The sequence below is a fragment of the Chaetodon trifascialis genome, chromosome 19, assembly GCF_039877785.1.
Source record: "Chaetodon trifascialis isolate fChaTrf1 chromosome 19, fChaTrf1.hap1, whole genome shotgun sequence".
Taxonomy (NCBI): domain Eukaryota; kingdom Metazoa; phylum Chordata; class Actinopteri; order Chaetodontiformes; family Chaetodontidae; genus Chaetodon; species Chaetodon trifascialis.
Genome location: NC_092074.1, coordinates 2,191,463 through 2,208,108, shown reverse-complemented (window position 1 = coordinate 2,208,108; position 16,646 = coordinate 2,191,463). Strand labels below are relative to the sequence as shown.

Sequence of the window (16,646 nt, the reverse complement as noted above, 5' to 3'; positions counted from 1 at the left end):
GTGGAGGATTTGGAGGAAATTTACGAGGGATACATTTCATGGTACATGCCATTACTCCAAAGATTCCCCATTGTTGTTACATACAATATCATATCAAGATAAATAGATGGCTAGATACTTTATTCATCCCCAACGGAAATTCACAAGTTCCAGCATATATCACAAATTTAAAGTAAAGGGCATGCAATAAATAATCAAAAAGCACTGCAAGCAAAGAATTAAAAGTTAAAAGTAAAAAAAAAAAAGTCCAAATGTCCAGTGCAAACAGAATCACAAGTAAAAGTGTCCAGTGCAGTGTAATGTCCAGTGTACAAAGACTACTTTATACCCCCCCACCACCCGATTTCTTAATGACCGTGAGTCACAGCCCAGCTGCCCTTCTTGATAGTGCTCCTGGGTACATAGAGTACACAGTACACATAATGCTCCTGAGTACACAGTTTTTATTTTTAACTTAATAAGTGATATGAGATGATGTCATATTTTTACCATTCTTTATTTTATTTATTACCTAACCTCAGTCCATGTTTCGTGTCCCAGCTCAATCTAATCAGCCACAATGCAACAAATGTAGCTGTTGTGGAATTTCCCACTAGTGACCAATGGGGGCGCTGTGATCTTCCAAATCGTACAGTCTTCACCTTCCTCCACTCTTCGAATAGTCGTCTTTGACTTTTCAACATGGCTGCGTTTTGGCACACAGCATAGCGTTCATTTTTCGAGCTATATAATTTATTTTCCGGAGAGCTGTCGTGCATAGGTTTGACCGGACATGTCGGACAAAGAGGTCGATAAAGGAAAGGAGAGTGCCAGGGAAAAGGGTTACAGGACACCCGGCCTGAGGGGCGCAAAGACCACCACACTGTTCCGAGCTGTCAACCCTGAACTCTTCATAAAGCCTGTAAGAGTCACCTAAACATTCACCTGGAAGCGAAAGTTGAAAAGTGGTTCTGCTTGAAAATTCGCATAACGGTTAGTCTTTACAAAGCTAGTATAACGTGTAGTCAGGAGTGTCTTCAGTGTGTCAGGAAAGAATTTCGTGACTCCGTCTTTAAATCATGGTTTAACTTGTGAAGTGACGTATTACTTTTTGGTGCACTTTCCTATTAAGTCTAATTTCATATTAGATTTGTTTCGTCCTTCAATGTTGAGGTAACTTTGAGATAAAGTACCTCTCCATCTAATAATAATAATGATAATAATAATAAGCATCTAATCGAAACTTATTATGGATGAAATATGTATTTAGGATAAAGCAGAACCCTGTTGTGTTTGTGGTTATTATTACTATTATTATTATTATTATTATTATTATTATTATTGTTAATATTATTATACCACATCAGCTCAAATTGTTGTGAGCTGCAATGAGCTAGAAACCAAGAAACCAAAATATACCAAATGCCAAAATACTTTAGACACTTATATAAGATATGTACCTCAAAACCCAGTGGACAGAATTTCACCAACTCAAGTGTTAATGCACTGTATTCATGCAAGTATTTACCAAAATCTGTGCCATGTTGACTGTTTAATATCACATATTTGGTCATGATGCAAGTTGCCTTTGGGCAGTCAGTGGTTAAACATAAAGCTGTGTTGTTTTGCAGAATAAACCAGTGATGGTGTTTGGACTGGTGACCATCACCTTGTGTGTAGGCTATCTGGGCTACCTGCATGCAATAAAAGAAAACAACCAGCAGCTTTATGAGGCCATCGACAGTGAAGGAGAGAGATACATGAGGAGGAAGACTTCCAAATGGGACTGAAGGCACAACACACTCTAGAGCACTGTGTGTGTGTGTGTGTGTGTGTGTGTGTGTGTGTGTGTGTGTGTGTGTGTGTGTGTGTGTGTGTGTGTGTGTGTGTGTGTGTGTTATGAACCATATGAACAGAGTGAATTAAAACCTGGCTGAATTGAAAGTTTTTTTCCTTTTAATGCTTCCATTAAACTGTGTTGTAAGTGTACCTGCTGGGCATTCTTCAGTCTGTAAATACAACAGCATTTCCACACAACAATAAGTTAAAAATGTGAAATTTAAAGCAGACATGATGTTCAGTGTAATGACCATCATACTGAAATCAAAGTGTGTCTGTGTGTGTTCATTCAATAAAAATTGCTTTCATGAAAATGAATTCCAAAAAAAAGAAAAACATATGAAAGCATATGAATTTGTGTTTATGACACAAATTATAGAATAACATTGTTTCTGAATGCATATATGATTATTCGCTTATATGTATTATATATCTAATATATGTATTATATGTATCGGTGTGGGCTGCACGGTGGCGCAGCAGGTAGTGCGCGTGCCTCACAGCACGAAGGTTGCTGGTTCGATCCCCGGGTCAGGCGGGGCCTTTCTGTGTGAAGTTTGCATGTTCTTCCCGTGCATGTGTGGGTTCTCTCCGGGTACTCCGGCTTCCTCCCACAGACCAAAAACATGCTCATTAGGTTAATTGATGACTCTAAATTGTCCGTAGGTGTGAGTGTGAGTGTGAATGGTTGTTTGTCCTTGCATGTGGCCCTGCAATCGGCTGGCGACCGGTTCAGGGTGTACCCCGCCTCTCGCCCATTGTAGCTGGGACAGGCTCCAGCCCCCCGCAACCCCGAAAGGGATAGGCGGTATAGATAATGGATGGATGGATGTATTGGTGTAGTTTTGCCCCCCCCCCAGAGCTCTCTAATGCATGAATTATTTTCTCACTACTGTACATGCTTTAATTTTACAAGTCAGGCAGACAGATGGGACAGATAGCAAAACAACAGGTTGTCTCCATTACCCACATAAATCACTCATTGCCTCAGTTAACAGGCAATGAACCCTTTTTACAGGCTGTATGTAATGACTTAAGTTCCGTCTCCTGTTGGGTTTTTCACATGGGAACTGGTGCTGTGCAGCTGAAGTCGTCAACAGCTTCATCACACAGAGACATTTGATGTTTTATTAACAACAAAAATAACTCCACATACAGCTGAAAAAATACAATGTGATCTTTGTACAGAACAGAGGGTCAGCTCAGAGGAGAATGTCAGCGGTGCTCTATTATTTGGCTTTCTCATCCTGTAGAGAAACAAAATGCAGTGGGTTTGCAGGAAAACACTATTCAAGTAGTCTTTTGTATATCACAGTTGATGAGAAATTTGCCTTGCAGTAGCTTTAATTGTTGCATATCTGCACAGATAGGTTCACAGAAACCATTTAAACTGAGGATATTCAATCTATTTCAATATTGAATGAATTTGTTTGAGACGGTACCTTGATGATGTTCGCCAGCTCCTGCAGTGTTTGTTCATATCGGGCTTCCATACCCTTCAGGTTCTCGGGTTTGACGATCTGCTTTTGAATGCCAGGGCTTCCTGCTTCCACCACCATCTGGAGGAAGTTCTTCTCCTGAGTGTGGAAACAGGACAAGTTTATTTACTATCCTGTTTATACTGATCATGTGTCTGACTGCCTATCTCACTCATAATTAATTATAAATATATATACTGCATGTAGAAGTGTTTCACCTGTACTCCTAGCAGAAAGGTGAAGGCCAGGCCTGCTTTCCCTGCTCTTGCTGTTCTTCCAATCCTGAACAAAGAAAGTAGCAAGAGCAAAGATCTTAGAACACAATATGCCAGAGGTACACAAGACAACATGGAGGATTACCTATGATCCTGATTTTTGACAAAACATCCTCTGTAATGCTTACAGTGTCTGAAAACATTGGAAAGAATTACATTTGATGGACAGCTCACCTGTGAATGTATGTCCTGATGTACTGTGGTGCATCATAATTCACAACACATTTGACCCCCTTGACATCAATGCCTCTGGCAGCTGCGTCTGTGCTGATCAACCTTTAGGATGACGTCAGGATGACGTCAGTTTAAGTCATTGCTCACAATGCAGGAAGTAAGGGATGGATGAGAAGGTAAATAAACAATAAGAAATAAGTACACACTCACAGTTGGATCTTTCCTTGTTCAAATTCTTTCAGTGTCTTCTTTCTCTCACCAGGAGACAGTCGAGAGGAGAACTCAGCAGCCTGAATTCCACCAAAAAGCTGCATCAGCAGGTAAAGTCTGAGGAGCAAAAACAGTAAGACCACACTGACAGAGGCCACAGCACAGTCGAAAATATACACATGAAATGAATGAGTGTTGTCTCATCCAACCTGTGTGCAGCTTCTCTGGAGTTGGTGAAACAGAGGATGGGGCTGAGCTTCATGCGCAGGATGAAGTGGAGCATGAGGAGGGGTTTTTTGCTTAATGTACAGGGCACATAATACTCCTAAAAACATAAAGATGCAGTAATTAGAACAGTGACCCAAACTTTGTCTGTTTCTAATCATCATTGTCCAACAGCACAGTTCTCTGCCCTTCCTGTGTGCCTGCACTCCTTCCTGAAGGTCAAAGGTCATTCTTACCGTCAGACATTGGGGAAAGTCGAAGCAGTCTTGTTTCTGGGTGGGGGCTGCTGGTGTGGTGTTAGAATGACTGAGGATGGAGCTGAAGAGTCTGGGCTGGTGGAGGCCCAGCTGCTGCAGCTTCTCCGGGTTGTGAGTGAGCGTGGCAGAAAACAGCAGCTTCTGTAGCGGCATCTGGGGTGGAGACAGACTGAGAAGACGAACAGATTCAAAACTGAAAGTAGTGCATTTTCAAAGCAACATCCAGCTCATATTCTACAGGTGCACCACCCCATCAGCCGCACATACTCAGAAGTAGCTAATTCACAAAACAGTTGTCACCTAATCTCACCTAACCAGATCTAAGATCATCAAGGTTTTGGGCAAAACCTTGTTAAAAGGTATTTATGATATTCTGTCCCCTACATGGATGTAAATAGGGTGGACAAAACATTACAAAACCCCTCTTAAAATAATGCAGCTCAGCACAACACCACCACTGTGACCTCAATGAGAAATATGTATTTGAATTAACAGCTCTCTGACATTAATAACAGACACATTATGAGGTAGAATTTGTGGCAGAGCTCTTGTATTGGATCTCATACAGGTGTATCTAGTATAACAGCCTCTGAATGTCTGTCAAAAGTGTTTTTAAGCTTTTTCCACTGCATTAAAGACACCAGAATACCTTAATGCAGTTCTAACAAATTCTGAACCGTAAACCAGCCTTTTAACCACATCTGCTTTTGTACAGAGTCCTTTCAGCTTTGATCAATATTGATTTTCATCACCATTGGAATAACAGCATTTCTTTTGTGCAATTCATCTCGTGCACAGAGCATTCTTTCCAAATGCTCTCACAATATTATATATATTATATTTATAATAACACACCAAGAAATGTAACAATGCAACAGCAAAAGGCACGAGAGAACAAGACTATAAACCTCAATGTAAACAATGCAGGATTTAAAGTATTTAAGAAAAAGTTTGTTTATGAGAAAACTCATAAAGGGGAAACACCTATTCTGACGTTGTCCAAAGATTGAAAAGACTACTATACTAACAGCTCTAAAGTTGCTCAACAATGAACATCTTGTATCTCCTTTGTTTAATCTATATCCAAACAGAAATGTTAAAATGCTCAGTTCTGTGCTTTGGACTGAGCCAGGTTAGCTGTTTCCTCCTGCTAAGCTAGGCTAACCATGTCCAGACTCCTGCTCTGTCTCAGCATATTTCCCAAAATGTTGAACTATTCCTTCCATAAAAATGTATTGTTTTTGAACACGAGGCTCATATCATAGCATTCTATTCAAAAATAAAACTTAGGTGAAGAAGGACACATTCATCAGATCAGAGGTTCATCTCTACCTGCTGAAAAGCGACTCACCTTGCTGCTGTGAGACACGCTGGCTCAGTCCGCCTGAAGATGGACATTGTTTCTGGTCCACTTCCTGATCTGTACACTGCCTTCACCACCTGACTGAGCCACGACTGGTGCATGCTGTCAATCATCCTGTCAGCCTCGTCAATAATCTGGGATGGATGACAGAATGAGAGCACCCATTTTTAAAAAAGTACACCAATTGGTAGATGGTGGACTTCAATGTCAGCTACATCTGCTGTGGCCTGTAAATATATTGGGTTACGTTATCCAGCTTTGATGAACTCACGAGAAACCTGAGGTGTTCCAGACACAAGCCTGAATTCTTGTTGATGTGATCAACAAGTCGGCCTGGAGTAGCCACAACAATGTCAGCTAGACTGCATCTTATGCCTCCTCTGGAAGAAAAATCAGACCAAAAATGTTAGTAATTTTTCTTTTACCAATATCATACAGTACAAATAACAAGTACTGATCTCACACTTACATTTGTCTCCGAAAAATCCAATCCAAATCCAATCCAATCTTGTCTACAGCTGCAAATTCGAAGCTCCTATATCTAAAATTTAATCTAAAATTGAATAAATGGCACCATCTGCCACCATTAAAAAATACTTCCAAGTTTAAAGCTAGAAAAGGTGGAGTATCTTGGAAGCATTTTTTGTTGTACTTATTGAAATTCTCTTCACATTCTGACAACAGTCAATAAATCAAATCCTCTAACAAAACTGCTGCAGACGTGCAATAAATCTATCCAATAATTTCATTTGGCCTGAATAAAATGATTGGATGGAATACCTGCCTGCATACCTGCGTACTTGCTTTCCGTGAGCTCTCAGCCAAGCACTCATTGCATATGACTGAAGTCTTCAAGAGGCAGATTCATTGCTAAAGCAAGCAAGTCGCACAAGAATGGCAAAAAAAAGTGCAGCCAGATTTCCCAATGCTAACATGCTAGTTTGAAAGATGTGAGTTCTAATGCTAGCCCTGTTTGTTGTTTACATTAATTTTACATGGAAGCATTTAGGGAATACTTTTCAATACATGTAGGTATTGTTAAAAGCACCAATATGGTACTGAAATGTTCAAATGTTGTATGTTGTCCGAACACAAGCAGCCAAACAAGAACTGAAATCCTAAAAAGTGAACAAGATTACAAATCAGACCAGAGATCCATCCATCCATCCATCCATCCATCCATCCATCCATCCATCCATCCATCCATCCATCCATCCATCCATTTTCTATACTGCCTATCCCTTTCGGGGTTGCGGGGGGGCTGGAGCCTATCCCAGCTGTCAACGGGCGAGAGGCGGGGTACACCCTGGACCGGTTGCCAGTTGATCGCAGGGCAACACACAAGACAAACAACCATTCACACTCACACCTAGGGGCAATTTTAGAGTCACCAATTAACCTAATGAGCATGTTTTTGGTCTGTGGGAGGAAGCCGGAGTACCCAGAGAGAACCCACGCATGCACGGGAAGAACATGCAAACTTCACACAGAAAGGCCCCGCCCGGGGATCGAACCAGCGCCCCAGACCAGAGATTAAATGCTTAAAAGATTATTGTTACTTCACAACTTTATAACTCAGCCCTGCTTGTCAATGTGAAATCCTAAGTTGTATATATAATCATCAAAGTTCACATATTAATTATCTGATCACATTAATGAGTTTCTTCCGGGTAGAATCCAGATAACTAACACTCAGTCAGCACTGCTATGAAGCAGAGCATTGGTGAAAGAAGTATTCAAATATTTTACTGGATTAAAAGTAGCAATAACTGTGAAATTACTACATAACAAGTAAAAACTGAATGCTGTGAATGTTTTACTTGTGTTAAAGAGCAGAGCTATTACAAAATTTACTTAAAGGTAAAAGTATTCATTATACAGAGCAACTCCCTACAAAGCAGGATACATCAGCCAAATGGATTTATTATGACTTGGTCACCAGAATGTTTTCCCATTGTCGAAATTGCACACAAGGTTAAGTACTTCAGTAGATGTTCTTAGTTTCATTTCAACACACATGAAAACTCTTTATGATTCTGTGAAATAAACATGTAAATTCTAATATGCAGACCCTGAAATGGCATTATAAAACAGAGTCACTCAGTGACCTGATGCCATGTCTGAAGCTGCTGAAGCTCTCCCATTATGATGAAGCTGTACTCACCTGTGTTCTGAGAGTGACGCCTGCTCTGCAGCAAAGGCCTTATGACCAGCCAGCATGACCACTTTCAGAATGGTTCCCTCAGTGTATGAAGTGAACACTTTATAAACCTGCACAGGAGAACATATCAGCTGAGCCTTTTCAACCTCTGGAGTAAACATGACTGATCCAGAGGTTGTTTTTAAAGATTCTAACCTGCTGGGCGAGCTCTTTGGTGGGCAACACAGCCAAAGCCCGGACCTGACACACCACCCGCTCCATCAGCACCTGATGGTAAACAACATCTTTATCTCATCTGGACAGTCTTTCTACACGTTCCCTCTTCACACATACACATGCAGTAGTGCCTATACATATTGTGTGCATGCCTTGCTCAAAGGTACTTAAAAGAGATGGTGGGCAGCTCACCTGTATGACAGGTATGACAAATGCAAGAGTCTTGCCACTGCCTGTTGGTGCCGACACACAAATATCTCTGGGCTTGTAGCCACCTCGTCCAATCAGCAGGCCCTGCTGTGTGCTTTCCAGGATGGCAGGGATGACTTCTGTTTGCACTTTGGAAAGGTCACAGTATCCTTCACAACTTACATTTCTCATATGCACACTCAGTACACCAATAGTTCCACAACTTTTTCAAATCACATCTCTTCACACACACAACACTTTCACCCCTTTATGTTAAAGCAGGGGTGGGCAACGTCAGGCCTTCGAGCCACATGTGGCCTGTAAGACTGCTTGACCCAGCCCATCAAAAAGACAAAAAAAAGCAACAGAAATGTATGAAAAAAAATCTCTAGACAGCATTTGCTTTTTTTCTGTGACAAAAGAAAATAACATAAAATAGAAGACGAACACATCCTTCTGGGCAGTCCATGAGCGCAACACGCACATAGCGGTTATGTGATGTCACATCAATGACAACATGCATCATGGTAACAGTCAAAAAAGGTATATGTGGAGTGTCACACTTTCCAAGACAAATTATTTATTTTGTTGAAGTAAAAACCAAGCCAGTATGTTTACTTTGTGGGGATGCATTCACAGTGATGAAGAAGGACAATCTCATGCATCATTACAGCTCCAAACATGCTAAACTGGATGAGCTGTGAGAACAAATCCGCTTGGATAATGTCAACGATCTTTGGCGTTTGGCTTTCACAGACCACATTCTGAGAGTTTTAGGCAGGCAAGTTTTGTGGAGAGCGAGCTAAAAGTTAAAAAGCTGAAACCTCATTCGGATGGAGAATATGGGAAGGAGTGTCTTGTTGTGGCTATGGAGCTGCTAGCCAAGTAAGATTGTTCCAAAGTGTCTGTTTGTGTAGAATAATACATAGATGAAGGGAAAAGCTATCGTGGAAACTCAGTGACAGTAATTGTCTGTGTGGTTTGGCCTTCATGGTGGACATTACCAAGAATCTCACGTACGGTAATTTAATACGGTCATTGAAGGATGTCATAAAATCTGAAATGGCCCTTGATAGCAAAAATGTTCTCCATCCGTGCACTAAAGAGACACCATGGATATCTGTTATAGGGTTTAAATAATACTAATGTGACATACAGCAACAGCAATATTAAGTGCAATAATACTGGCCTATTCTCAATCACTTAGAACTTTGGAAACCTGCTGGTGAATACTGTAATGGCAATTTCAGTTCCTTGCACTTCATTTACTTGAGACACCCAACCTCCCATTTCCTCACCAGGATATCAGGTCCTTTTGTGCTTCAAATTGTGATGTCTAGACCTCTTAACACCAACATACAAAATCCTGGGGGATGCCTCTGGGGCGAGCCACCCCCGAGGGAGTTGGCTCCGATACCTCCAGCAGACCCAAAAGATGTGTATTCATACTTTTGGGTAGGGGAGGTGCTCCTAAGGTATAAATGTTTAGCTCTCCCCATGCTCGGGGTCTTTCTTCATTCTACCGCTCGTGTGATGATTGACCTTTGCAAAGAAAATAAAACCTCGTCAGCCGGCAGAAGTCTCTATTTCATTCTTCACCAGCAGCAGAGAATACACAAACAATAATACAACAATACACAAATAATAATATACAGCTTGTGCCATTACCTGGAAAAAGGTGTTGAATTCCAGTATTTTGTAATTTTTTCATGAGCTGAGCAGAAAGTCCTGGGATGTCAGAGATAGGGACCAGGTTGCTTCTAATGTCTTTGTGAATCACGTCAGGCTGAGCGAGCCACTGAGGCAGGACTCTGTGGACCTGTGAACAGAAGAATACACACACTGTGGATGAACACTAATGCTACTGGTGAGGTCTAACCTTTCAGCACCACAAACAAACCACTGTACCTTTTGAGCAGGTTTGTTCTCAAATCCTCCCAGAACTGTGAATCCAGTTGGAGTAGAAGTCTTCACTGTGGTTTGTCTTGGTGTGTTGTCTTCTGTCACTGCCTCCTCTTCTTCTACTGTGTCCTCCTGTCCAGCCACATGACTGTTTCCAGCACCCTTAACTGAACTGCCTAAAATCCAAAAAGACGGACAAACTGAATCATCTCAAGCATGTTTTTTTCATGCAGGCCGTCAATTTTTATTTCAGTCAGTTCCGCTGTCACATTTAATCTCCATATTCATCCAAATTCAGGTATTATAATTAAGTCAAATGAGTGTTTTTCCCCTGTGGAGTAGACTGAATTTTGGTAAATGAGAAAACTTTCCTCTCGTACGGTAAGGTCATGACTACAAGCGACTCCTTTCATGTTACACATATTGATTTGATCCATTGCTTGTTTATATAAACACATTTATTAGTGCAGTTTTAATTTGGGTAGTGTGTGACATGTGTAAGCCTATACATATATCAATAATGTCAAAATTATCTTTTCTGTCCTACAATGTATTTATCAGCTGACACATATGCAGGTACCCAATCATTGGTGGACGTTTATTTTAGGTACTATCACATGAATGATATGACAGGAATACATTGTCATTAAGCATGTGAGAGTACACAAGAACAAGGACATACCTGACTGATCCTTCTTCTTCTTCTTCTGCTTCTCATTTGCATCTGTCATGTCCTTCAATTTCTTTTTTACAGGGTCATCATGGTTATCAGAGTCTGAGACAAACAAAGACGGCACTTCTGATTTCCTCTTTTTGCGGCGTTGAGGTTCTTGACTGTGGTCCTTGTCAGCTTTTCTATTCTTTATGCCGTCCTGCTGTTCTGTCTGGTCTTCAGGTGGATGAGGTCTTTGTTCTGTCAAACTCTGTTTCTGCTTCTCTTTTGCCTTCTTCTGCAGTTTAGCCAGCAACGCCTGAGACTGAGACTCTTTTGAGACGCTCTCAACCTCCTCATCTCCAAGATATCTGGAAGCAGCATGAGAGAATACACATTCTTCAGTCCACTTCTTCTATACAATCACAGCACAGCAACGTTTGGTCTAGTGGCATGTGACCTGAGAATGATATGTGCTGAGAACGCTTCACTCACTGCTCTGTGATGTGTTGATTCTATAAAAATCCAGTGTCAGTGTCTGTTTAGAACTTGTGTACTGCTTCTGACACACAGTGGTGTCAGTGACTACATTCAGAGCTCAGACACAGTGAGAACCTGCGTTTATTCAAGCAGAGGAAAGGAAAGGAAAGGAAAGGAAAGGAAAGGAAAGGAAAGGAAAGGAAAGGAAAGGAAAGGAAAAAGAAAAAGAAAAAGAAAGATTAAGACAGAAAGAGGAGGAGTGCAGACAGATGAACATTGAGGAACTGAAAAAATGTAGAACAGGGAGAGACAATAGAACTGACTTTTTTCCATATTGTTTTAAATTAAACGGTTAGTAAATTGTTAGTATAAATCTGTCAGTCCAATGTCTTCATATCTAAAATAAGACATGTTGCTGAGTTGTATCCCTTGTATCTTAACTCCTTTCAGTAATACATTTACTTTGTGTACTGTATTTAAACATAAACAAACACTGTCTACCATTTACATGAAAACCAATCGATCTGATCGACAAACAACGATTTTAGATTGGAACAGCTTTTTAATACAGTCGAACATTTTGACCGATTAAAGAGAACTTTCCTGTGTGTTCCAATGTGAACATTTTGAAGCTTGATATCTTATAAGCACTCTGAAGTCAAATAAAACCGTATAACTCCAAGGAAAAGTAATGTGATAATGTGACATAATTGAAAGCAACGACATAAGCTCAGGTTAGAAGTGACAGAAAACAAACCTAACTCACCTGTTTACAAGAAACAGAGACATTTCGACAGCAAGATTCAAAAACTTTTTTGTATACTTGTCAGATATCGCGCATTAGTAAGATATTCAAACGGATAATCAATTTAATCCGTCCAGATTCGTAAACAGCTCAATTTCTTTAAACTATTGTAAACGCTCAAAGAATCACTATTTTCTCATGCTTTCCCAGACTGTAATAAACGCGTATTGATGACGTTAAAGGCAGTCGCATGGCATATGCCGTCAGCAGTCGGACGCGGCCACATTAGTTTGACTTCCCGCTGCGGCAAAAAACCAATTAATCTTTTGGAGCCAATTGTCCACATACGAGCTGTAAAGATTTGATCAGAAATAATTTTTAAAAAGCACAACTGCAATTAAAGTTAGCCCAACCATTTCTTTTTGCCCTCACACCATATGGACCTGTCCGCCCGATGACGTCCACCAATCAAAATGAAGCGGAAGAATTTTTATAACGTGTATGTAAAATGTGTTGCTTTAGGGCATATGAAATACAAGGAAGATGAGTGCATAGCAGCTGAGAGTGTATCAGAGCATTCAACTTAAATGACATAATTACTATTAAATAGTGGTGTACCAGGCTTCAGGGACTTTGGAAAGAGTGGGTTTTCATGGCCATGAATATTCTGGATGTAGTTGAGAAAAGTTGTCTGCTTTTCCACTGTTTCCTCTCCACTGGGTGAACCAGACACTGAGCAGTAGATGTGATGTTTGCTCTTTTGCAACAGTTTGATTTGCTTGCTGTCCTTCTCCTTGGCATCCAGAAAATTTATTTTAAGTATTATGTTTGCTAATGTAATAAATTATATATACACTGCTAAACTCATTTGTATACACTGCTAAACTCATTTGCAATAACCTTTTCTTAGGAAGTAATGTTTTTGTCATGTCTGTCTGTGCACAAGATATCTCAAAAACTAATGCTTTCTGCTTAAATGGAGTCTGAAGAACAGAGCGGAAGAAGGTGGAATGTGGTGTTGCCCGCAGCATCACTCCTGGTAGCTACTGTAGCTTGAGAACATGGAAAATATATGCAAATAAGAATAATAACAAGAGTTCTTTAAGCTCTGGTGACTTTCTGTATAATGTCACACCGGCACTCAATCTCTCGTGTAGTTACAGGGAGCTACAAAACTGATAACAGTTGAAATTACTTGTCTGACAAGTCAAACATACTGATGCATGAACAAAGATCTGCACCTCCTGACCATAACACCCTGGTAAAATTGGACCAAAGCTCAGACTGCGATCTTTCCAGCTAACTGCCTAACTTTTCCATTTTGGGGTGTTAACTTATAACTGACTTGAACCTTCCAAAATACATAATAATATAACTCAATTTACAAAATCAGATAAACTAACCTCAGATAATTCTCTAACAGTCCCTGCAGCTAACTTAAACAATGCTTAATTGGTTAGGATGTGAGGTTCAGCTGTGAATTTTGATGTGCTAGGTAGCTTGTTTTGCCTGCAAAGGTTTAAAGGTGTTATATATGAGTTTAGAATTTTAATAAAGCAGTAAACAACTTTGTTATGTACAGATATAGTGGAGTAATGGTGTCTTGGGCAGAGAATGAGGTCATACTCCCTCTGTACGTGTTGTAATCCAAGCTTCTCTGTTCTCTGTTTAGGTAGCTGGTTGGATGTGCTTGCATGTGATTAGGAGAGACGGCATCCATCCCACTTTGGAGGGAGCAGCTCTCATCTCTAGAAATCTGACCGATTTTATTTATGAACCTAACCCCTGACAACTCAGAGTTGAGACCAGGAGTCAGAGCTGCAGTCCTACACGCTTCTCTGCGCCTCCATTAGAGCAGTTACCCACCCAACACTCCATAGAGACTGTGTCTGCCCCCCGACCACGTAAACTAAGTAAACCAAAATTACAGAGGAGAGGAGTTAAACATAAGAATCTAATTAAAATTAAAACAACCTCTGCAATAGTACAACAAGATAGGAGAATTAAATGTGGACTCCTCAACATCAGATCTCTGTCCTCTAAAGCTGTTCTAGTAAATGAGTTAATATCAGACCAAAATATTGATTCATTTTGTCTGACTGAAACCTGGCTGTGTCCTGAAGAGTATGTGAGCCTGAATGAAGCTACTCCTCCCAGCCATATTGATACTCACATTCCTCGAGGCAGCGGCAGAGGAGGTGGAGTTGCAGCCATTTTTGACTCAAGCCTTTTGATCAACTCTAAACCTAAACTCGACTATAACTCATTTGAAAACCTTGTTCTCACTCTTTCTCATGAGAAATGGAAAACAGTGCAGCCACTTTTATTTGTTGTAGTATACCGCTCTCCTGGTCCTTACTCCGAATTTATAGCTGAGTTCTTGGAGTTTCTATCAGGCTTAGTCCTTAAAGCAGATAAAGTAATTATTGTAGGTGACTTTAATGTACATGTCAACGTTGATAATGACAGCCTTAGCACTGCGTTTATCTCAGTATTAGACTCAGTTGGCTTCCATCAGAATGTACATGAACCAACTCACTGTTTTAACCACACCCTCGACCTTGTTCTGACATATGGCATTGAAATCGAAGACTTAATAGTCTCCTCACAGAATCCTCTTTTATCGGACTATCATTTAATAACTTTTGAATTCATATTACCAGACTACCAGCCAGTAGGCAAAAATTCTTATACCAGACTCCTGTCTGATAGTGCTGTAGCTAAATTTAAGGATATGATCCCATCAGTATTTAATTCAATGCTATGTTTCAATACAACAAAGGATTCCTATGCTAACATTAGTCCCTCCCAGATTGACTACCTGGTTGATCGTGCTACAGGTTGATTGCGTATGACACTTGACTCTGTTGCTCCCCTAAAAAAGAAGATAATTAAACAGAGGAGGTTAGCTCCATGGTATACTCCTCAAACCCGCAAATTAAAGCAATCTTCACAGAAAATAGAAAGGAAATGGCGTTCTACTAATTCGGAAGAATTTCGGTCCGCCTGGCAAGACAGTCTTAAAATATACAGGAAAGCCCTCCGCAGTGCCAGGGCAGCCTATTATTCTGCACAAATAGAGGAAAATAAGAACAATCCCAGGTTTCTCTTCAGCACTGTAGCCAGGCTGACAGAGAGCCATAATTCTGTTGAACCATGTATTCCTTTAGCTCTGAACAGTAATGACTTCATGAGCTTCTTTAATGATAAAATTCTAACTATTAGAGACAGAATTCATCGGCTCCTGCCGTCAACAGGTACTGTTTTGTCTTCAAACACAGAAACTGTAGAAACTGTTACTCAGTCTGTCGCAGTTTTAGACTGTTTTACTCCTGTTGACCTTCACCAACTAATTTCAATAATTTCATCAGCAAAATCATCAACCTGTATGTGGTGTCCCCCAGGGGTCAGTGTTGGGACCGAAACTCTTTGTCCTATATATTAATGACATCTGTAATGTGTCTAGTTTAGGTAAATGTATTTTATTTGCAGATGACACAAATATTTTTTGTTCTGGTGAGAGTTTGCAGCAACTTTTGGATGGTTTGATAAGAATAAACTTTCACTAAATCTGAACAAAATAAAAATCATGTTATTTGGAAATCGTAAAATACATGATCAAATACAGGTACAAATAGATGGTGTAAACATTGAAAGAGTACATCAAAATAAATTCCTGGGAGTGATAATAGATGAAAAAATTTGCTGGAAACCTCACATCAAACATATTAAATCTAAACTGTCTCCCAGCATTTCAGTTCTGGTTAAAGCAAAGCATGTCCTAGATCATAAATCACTCTATATGCTGTACAATTCACTGATTCTTTCTTATTTAGAGTACTGTATAGAGACATGGGGAAATACATACAAAACTGCACTTCAGCCACTTTTCATACTACAAAAAAGAGCAATGAGAATTATTCACAGGGTTGATTATGGGGCACACACCAATGACTTATTCTGGAAGTCTAAAACTCTAAAACTGTTTGATTTGGTGGAGCATAAAACAGCCCAAGTTTTATATAAAGCAAGGAACTATCTGCTACCAAGAAATATTCATGAATGTTTCATGAAAGAGAGCAAGGTTATGATTTAAGAGAGAAATCAAATCTAAAGGTTGGCAGAGCTCGCACAACAAAGAAAAGTTTCTGTATCACCATTTGTGGAGTAAAACTGTGGAATAATTTGAGCACTGAAATCAAAAGCATTTCGAGTATAATTCTGTTTAAAAAGAGACATAAAGAAATTATTCTCCAGAGGTACATTGAATAATTTACACAAGGTGTTTGCTTGCTGTTTGAATTAAAATGTGGCAGGAAATGATACATAGTGTAATGAAGGAATGAAATAAATATTCCTTTTGTTCTTATGCTATGAAATTTATTAGAACATATTAATAGTTAAGATTATAGGGGTAGGATTAGATAAGTTTATACTTCTTCCTACTCCCTTTCGCTCATGTAAACTATGTTGCTTATGAGACATTTTTTATTGTGCACTT

At 39.9% G+C, this 16,646-nt stretch overlaps 2 protein-coding genes across 3 annotated transcripts; one reads left to right on the top strand and one right to left on the bottom strand.

The window, feature by feature from the left end:
• Positions 1 to 642: 642 nt before the first annotated feature.
• Positions 643 to 2,134, top strand: smim8 (small integral membrane protein 8). The gene is made up of 2 exons (XM_070987526.1): positions 643 to 901; positions 1,611 to 2,134. The coding sequence occupies exons 1-2, from the start codon at positions 773 to 775 to the stop codon at positions 1,767 to 1,769; spliced, it is 288 nt and encodes a 95-aa protein (XP_070843627.1). The 5' UTR covers positions 643 to 772; the 3' UTR covers positions 1,770 to 2,134.
• A 798-nt stretch (positions 2,135 to 2,932) lies between these two features.
• ddx51 (DEAD (Asp-Glu-Ala-Asp) box polypeptide 51) lies at positions 2,933 to 12,387 on the bottom strand. 2 transcript variants are annotated; one of them, XM_070987270.1, is made up of 16 exons: positions 12,167 to 12,387; positions 10,951 to 11,291; positions 10,275 to 10,444; positions 10,035 to 10,185; positions 8,370 to 8,515; positions 8,157 to 8,228; positions 7,965 to 8,071; positions 6,072 to 6,180; positions 5,789 to 5,934; positions 4,417 to 4,606; positions 4,165 to 4,280; positions 3,956 to 4,072; positions 3,746 to 3,847; positions 3,515 to 3,578; positions 3,261 to 3,395; positions 2,933 to 3,065 (listed from the first exon to the last, which is right to left on the bottom strand). In XM_070987270.1, the coding sequence occupies exons 1-16, from the start codon at positions 12,187 to 12,189 to the stop codon at positions 3,048 to 3,050; spliced, it is 2,007 nt and encodes a 668-aa protein (XP_070843371.1). In that variant the 5' UTR covers positions 12,190 to 12,387; the 3' UTR covers positions 2,933 to 3,047. The 2 variants fall into 2 exon arrangements, with proteins under 2 accessions (XP_070843371.1, XP_070843370.1); XM_070987269.1 differs by having other exon boundaries at positions 10,275 to 10,440; positions 10,941 to 11,291; positions 12,167 to 12,318.
• Between the last annotated feature and the right edge of the window lie 4,259 nt (positions 12,388 to 16,646).